Source organism: Brassica oleracea, chromosome C3 (assembly GCF_000695525.1).
Source record: "Brassica oleracea var. oleracea cultivar TO1000 chromosome C3, BOL, whole genome shotgun sequence".
Classification (NCBI taxonomy): Eukaryota; Viridiplantae; Streptophyta; class Magnoliopsida; order Brassicales; family Brassicaceae; genus Brassica; species Brassica oleracea.
In genome coordinates this window covers 30,465,497-30,472,394 of record NC_027750.1, presented here as the reverse complement: position 1 = coordinate 30,472,394, position 6,898 = coordinate 30,465,497, and the positions used below count along the sequence as shown (strand labels likewise).

Sequence of the window (6,898 nt, the reverse complement as noted above, 5' to 3'; positions counted from 1 at the left end):
AATCTACATCCGTTCTAATTGGTTCTTCTAATCTAACCGCTGGCTGAGGTTCGCTAGTACTACCATGTTCATAATCAGTTTCCCCATGATGATACCAAATTTTGTAACTTCGTGTAAACCCACTCAAATATAGATGAGTCCAAACATCCCACTCTTTAATAACCTTTCTATTTTTACAATTAGAGCAAGGACATCTTAACATACCTGTTTTTGCTTCCGATTGTCGGTGAACTAACCCCATGAATTCGGTTATACCTCGTTGGTATTCTTCCGTAAGCAATCTCGTGTTCGGATCCAAATGAGGTCGATCGATCCAAGAACGAAAATAATTTGAAGAAGACATGTTTTTTAAGAATCAAATTCGTGTGTAAAAGGGGTGCTTGTATGAAGATATGAAGGTACGAAGTGAATGAAGAGGAAGAGGGGTGCTTCTATTTATAGTTGAAATCTTGCCGACAGACCGAGGAAATTCCGACGGAATTCCGACGGAAACAGCTAGTTCGTCGGAATTTCCTCGGAATTTTTAAAATCCCCCAACGGCTCTCTAACGGCTATAATATATCCTCGGAATTCATCGGTTTTTTCGAGGAATAAGTTTTTCCTCGGTATTCCATAAGAATATTCCGACGGATTAATATTTCCTCGGAATTCCGTCGGTATATTCCGAGGAAATTCCGAGGAAACCAAATTTTGTGTTTCCTCGGAATATCCTCGGAAATTCCTCGGGATATTCTGAGGATTTCATTTTCCGTCGGAATGTCCGTTAGAATACCGCTGTTTTCTTGTAGTGTTAGGGTATCTGAAAATATTTGTTTAGTTAAAAAAATAAATGATAAAATTTATAGAAAATATATAAAATTTAAAATGATTTTCAAATAATGATTTTATTCTTTTGTTTCATTTTTTTATTTTATTCTTTTAAAAGTGAATAAAGATTTTTTTTTTCAGTTTCATCTTAGGAGGTGGCAATTTAATTCAATATTTTAACTATAAATTATCTTTCAAAACTCACAAATCTGATTTGATAGCTTTTATTGACAAAATTCTTATTTTCCAATAAAGTGGAATTTTTAAAAGTTGGTATTCAAGAAAAAAAGTTGGATTTCAGATAATATTCTAAAAAATAATACAATAAGTGAATATTAAAAATGAATTCTTTTTAAATACCTGCCTATGTTACAAAGATATAATTTCTGGTAAGAATAAATTATAAATGAGAACTTTTAGAAGAAAAATATAGATGTTAGAGCAGATCCAATGAAGTATGGTAGTGGATATCTAGGGTTAAAAGAAAAATAAAAAAATAAAAAGAAAACGAGAAAGAAATGGAAGAAGTTTGTCTGCGAGAAATTCTGACACATTTATTAGAAGTCGATATTGCCACTTGTCTTTCTCCCATTAGATTTACTTTAAAAAAATAAAACAAAAAATTAAATTTTAAATAAAAACAAATTAAACTAGTAATATTTTTGGTTAGAAATATCCAAATTCAAGAATCAACCAATAAGGTTGCTCTTACAAGTTTTATATTAACAACTTTACAAGATTTATTCTTTTTTTATAAAATTTTCTCTATTTATAAAAAAAAAAAGTAATTTCTTTCGCATTTTCTAGTTATAAGGATTTATAGAACAAAATCATTTTTATCAAATGTGGGAATGAAAAATAAGTTACAAATATTTTTCTTCATTTATATTATAGTTTTATTTTTCATTCACAATGTCTTCTCAATGGTTACCAATTTTTCCTACGCATGGCGCTTAGTTATTTATTGGACGTGTAATGGCATCCAAGAAAAATAAAATTTCAGTGATTAAATTACTATTTGAACCATGTTCTTAATCTTACGTATTATTAATCCAACCTTGTCCTTATTAAAATTCACATGTCTGGTGACGACAGAAAATAAAATAAACAAAATTCACATGTCGTCAAAAACACACACACAATAATAGCATATGTCATTTTCGTGAAAATAAAAAGGAAAAATTAATGTACTGGACACAGATAACATGAGTAATTCAATCTGAACTGATATAAATAAAAGAGGAGACGCGTATGGAGATTTGATTAAGTTCACGAAAAAGCGGTAGAAAAGAGGAATGGTTTGGCTTGCTTGTGAACTCTGGAGCTTATCCTACTCTTTAACGGTTCAAAAGATAGAGAGGTGATACACGTGTGTTTCACATTACTACTTTTCTCTATTCTATGGCTCCTCTCATTCTTACATTTAAGAAAAAAATAAAAAAACAAATATATAAATAGTATTTATTACAAAAACAAGATATGATTTGGAATACTCAATAATTTATCATTTGACTAATTCTCATTTTCTGTAGTTAATTGAACTCAATCCCAATTTTGAATTTGGTTTTGATAGAAAACTATATTTGAATAGGTCTCCAAACTTAAAATAAGCACACGAAAAAACACAAAAAATTCATAATACATTTATTTTTAGGTTTTCAGAACTAATTTTTTTAAAATATACGAAACAATTGATAAATCTGTAACCATACCAGAGCTTTTTAATAGTGGTCAATTTTAATTTCTTTATACATAACAAAAAAAAAGCCAAGATCCAGAATTCTGTTAGTTTTTTTCAAAAAATAGGTTTGTTAGGGGGAAAATATATAATGTAATGTAATATGTTTTTTTTAAGAACGATGATTTACCTCATGCTATAATATTACTTAGGACTAATACATGTACATTCTTCGGTACATCGCATCTTTGAAGATAACGGACAACGATAGTACAGACTTTTATGTATCTAATTAAGTGGACTTAATTATTGTCAAATGATTTGTGTGAAGATCCACCCTCTATTAAATATGCATTAATGATTCCTAAGTTACTCTTATACAAACAAAGTAATGAGGATATACGTACAGTTAGGATTTCTTAATACCTCTTGCTATATATACCATATGTACGCATATGTTGGTCCTCTCTCTTTGTATTATGTATATATATATGCGTGTGTATATATATATATGAGAGCTTGGTAGGGGTTGCTCAACCGTGACGGCTCAATATACATATTTCTTGTCCATCTTCTGCTACTTTTGCATGTCTTTTATACATCTCTCGTAAACCCTAGTAAATCATACAAGGTAAGCCCTCTTATATTTCATCATTCGCTTATTTATTTTTCATAACTCAGCTTGATAAAATACTGTGGATAAGACATATATGCATGTGGTGAAATATGTATTTTGCCTAGGTTTTTTTGTATGTCTCCAATTCCAAAAACAGCTATGGAGACATACATGTATATATATGCATAACTACGCGGGATTTTGATTCACATATATGTTTACAACTGACTGTGACGCTCATGGATTGTTGTTATCAGGCCAAGAAGCTCTGTGATCAAATGGATAAAGATTACTCGGTACGTACGTTTTCTCTCCATATCTTAATAATTTATTTCTTCGACTATATATGTGTGTATATATAAATAATAATTATACGGTTTCTTGCAGGCACCGAACTTCTTAGGTGAATCCTCAGGCGGTAACGACGATAACAACTCCGGTATGATAGACTATATGTTCAACAGAAACCTTCAACAACAAAAGCAATCGATGCCGCAGCAGCATCAACTGTCTCCTTCAGGCTTTGGCGCAACGACACCTACTTTTGATAAAATGAGCTTCGCAGAAGTGATGCAGTTTGCAGACTTTGGTCCGAAACTGGCGTTAAACCAGACCAGAAACCAAGACGATCAAGAAACCGGGATGGACCCTGTTTATTTCTTGAAGTTTCCAGTCTTGAATGATAAGATAAAGGACCATAACCATAACCAAACCCATAATCTCATGTCTCAAGAAGGAGGTGACTGTGAAGAAAACATAGGCAACGTGTTTCTTGAAGAAAAGGGGAATCAAGACGAGGAAAACGATAACAATTCGGTGCAACTCCGTTTTATTGGAGGAGAAGAAGAAGGAGATAGAGAAAACAAGAATGATACGACAAAGGAGGTGAAGAGCAAGAAGAAGAGAGCAAGAACAAGCAAGACCAGCGAAGAAGTAGAAAGCCAAAGAATGACTCACATAGCGGTCGAGAGGAACCGTCGGAAGCAAATGAACGAGCATCTTCGTGTCCTTAGGTCTCTTATGCCTGGATCCTACGTTCAAAGGGTATGATTACGCATATAATTCTTTTATGTGACTATATTCATGTGTATATATATAATTAGGACTGTCTGAAAACATTCTTTTTTACTATGCATGTATTTAATAGGGAGATCAAGCGTCGATCATAGGTGGAGCAATAGAGTTTGTGAGAGAGCTGGAGCAACTCCTACAATGCCTGGAGTCACAAAAGCGTCGGAGAATCCTCGGAGAAACCGGTAATAGGCAAATTGGGGACATGACCACGACAATGACTTCTTCTTCACCAATAACTTCGGTTGCTAACCCGCTAATTAGTACCGGAAATGTAACTGAACTAGAGGGTGGAGGAGGAGGGATCCGGGAAGAAACAGCGGAGAACAAGTCGTGCTTGGCTGATGTGGAGGTGAAGCTGCTAGGGTTTGACGCTATGATCAAGATACTTTCAAGAAGAAGACCAGGACAACTCATTAAGACTATCGCTGCTTTGGAGGATCTTCATCTCTCTATCCTTCACACTAACATCACTACCATGGAACAAACTGTCCTCTATTCCTTCAATGTCAAGGCAAGTTTTACTTTCTTACATTATAATTATAGGAGTTTATATATAGTACATCGTACATATAAAGTTTTTTTACCCATATGTTTGGATAGATTTAATATAAATATGCATATTCTAGTAAGCTATGAGATAAAAAGTAATAGTCTAGTGATTAGCATGGGTTTACTAAATAGGCAAGAGCCATATATACATAACACAATTACAATTAGATAATATGTATTACATATAGCTTTGTCATTATAAGCATGCTTTATTTAAATTTATGGTATAATTCCAAATTTTATTAAATAAAAATTAAGGTAGTACAAAGTTTAAAAGGAAAAACTTTACAGCAACACCTAGCTACAGGTTTGGTTTCCCTCTACACAGAAAAGAGAAAATCATAAAGGATCGTTACAAAGAAGATACGTATGTATTACGAATCGGTATTGTTATAAAGTATATAGTAACCGCAAAAAGCTAACATCAGGTAAGTATAAACACGTGCAGATTACAAGTGAGACGAGGTTTACTGCAGAAGACGTTGCAAGTTCCATCCAAGAGATATTTAGTTTTATTCATGCAAATACTACCATGTAATAATTTTATATTTCTCCTGTCGTTTCCGTTAAAGGTACTTTCCATAAGTTTATGTTGGTGTCTTAAAAATAAGTCTATGTTTGTTCCATTTTAGATTTTACATGTCCTTTTGTTTTGTTTATTTATTTTTACCTTTTAGATGCAATTATTTTTTCGTTTGCTATGGTACATCTAATCATCAAGGCATCATTAACATATCTAACATATTCTCACATTTCAATTCAATTATTTTAAAGTGCTAAAGGTTGGAAACAACTACTTATAAATGCATGAATGATGTCATGATGGCATGAAAAACAATTATCCTTTTCAACAAAAATTAAGATCATATTTCTTAAAGTTGACTGATATGACATTATTTCAATTAGCTTTCCTAAGTCACAAAATTACAATAGATTTTTGTCAACAATTAAAAAGGTTATTCTGTACCCAAATTTGTATAGTTTGACATATCACTAGAACTTTAACTAATTTTGTCAAAAAAAAGTAGACGATTTTTAGAGTTTGCTATTTCCCCTAAAAAAGTTTTAATACTCATTTTAAAAGCCAGATTCTGGTTTCTGAACTTTTAAGATTTAAATAGCTTTATGATAATTAATATGATTTATGAAGTTTCCTTATATTAATAATGTGATTAATTTGTGTTTGAAAGTAATTTACAGATGTTTATGTGGAATGAGTAGGCCTGGGCATTCGGGGTCCCAATCGGGTTTCGGTTTTATCCAATCGGGTCTCGGTTTTTCGGGTTTATCAAAAATCAGCCCCATTCGGATTATATAAAAATTCGGTTCGGGACCGGTTCGGGTTTTATCGGGTTCGGATCGGGGTTAGTAAATCTTCAAAGAACCGGTACAACCCGGTGTACTTTCGGGTTTTGGGTTCCAACCGGTTCTTCGGTTTTAAAGTACTTGATTTATACATATTTTGTAACCAAAACATAAGTAAAATCGGTTCTTCGGGTTTAAAGTACTTGATTTGTACCTATTTTGTAACCAAAACATAAGTAAAATCGGTTCTTCGGGTTTAAAGTACTTGATTTGTACCTATTTTGTAACCAAAACATAAGTAAAATCGGTTCTTCGGGTTTAAAGTACTTGATTTGTACCTATTTTGTAACCAAAACATAAGTAAAATCGGTTCTTCGGGTTTAAAGTACTTGATTTGTACCTATTTTGTAACCAAAACATAAGTAAAATCGGTTCTTCGGGTTTAAAGTACTTGATTTGTACCTATTTTGTAACCAAAACATAAGTAAAATCGGTTCTTCGGGTTTAAAGTACTTGATTTGTACCTATTTTGTAACCAAAACATAAGTAAAATCGGTTCTTCGGGTTTAAAGTACTTGATTTGTACCTATTTTGTAACCAAAACATAAGTAAAATCGATTCAGAAATAAGAAAAAAACATCAAACATGATCATTCAAAGTCAAACGAAAGGTATACGTTGTTATCTATAGAAAGAAAACAAATAAATGAAATCATAAAACGAAAAATTAAGTTCTCATGAAATAAAAAATTATTCAATGAAAATAAAACCAAAATCTAAAAATTTCATGCCTCAACCGCCACTTTCAACCATCAACCTTCAAGTAGTAGATAGTTATTGTAGATGTTTAATAATATCTTAGTGTATTTT

The 6,898-nt window shown here is 32.1% G+C and overlaps 1 protein-coding gene across 1 annotated transcript; it reads left to right on the top strand.

The window, feature by feature from the left end:
* The first annotated feature begins 2,947 nt into the window (after positions 1 to 2,947).
* On the top strand, positions 2,948 to 5,383 carry LOC106328461 (transcription factor FAMA-like). Its single transcript, XM_013766904.1, has 5 exons — positions 2,948 to 3,116; positions 3,359 to 3,397; positions 3,489 to 4,145; positions 4,249 to 4,686; positions 5,173 to 5,383. Exons 2-5 carry the CDS (start codon positions 3,380 to 3,382, stop codon positions 5,260 to 5,262), a joined length of 1,203 nt encoding a protein of 400 aa, XP_013622358.1. The 5' UTR covers positions 2,948 to 3,116; positions 3,359 to 3,379; the 3' UTR covers positions 5,263 to 5,383.
* Positions 5,384 to 6,898: the final 1,515 nt, after the last annotated feature.

Bases quoted from the DNA above. Each gene is read 5' to 3' on its own strand.
- LOC106328461 (XM_013766904.1), top strand. The intron at 4,146-4,248 runs GTATGATTACGC...TGTATTTAATAG, and splicing joins CTGGATCCTACGTTCAAAGG to GGAGATCAAGCGTCGATCAT. The intron at 4,687-5,172 runs GCAAGTTTTACT...AAACACGTGCAG, and splicing joins TCTATTCCTTCAATGTCAAG to ATTACAAGTGAGACGAGGTT.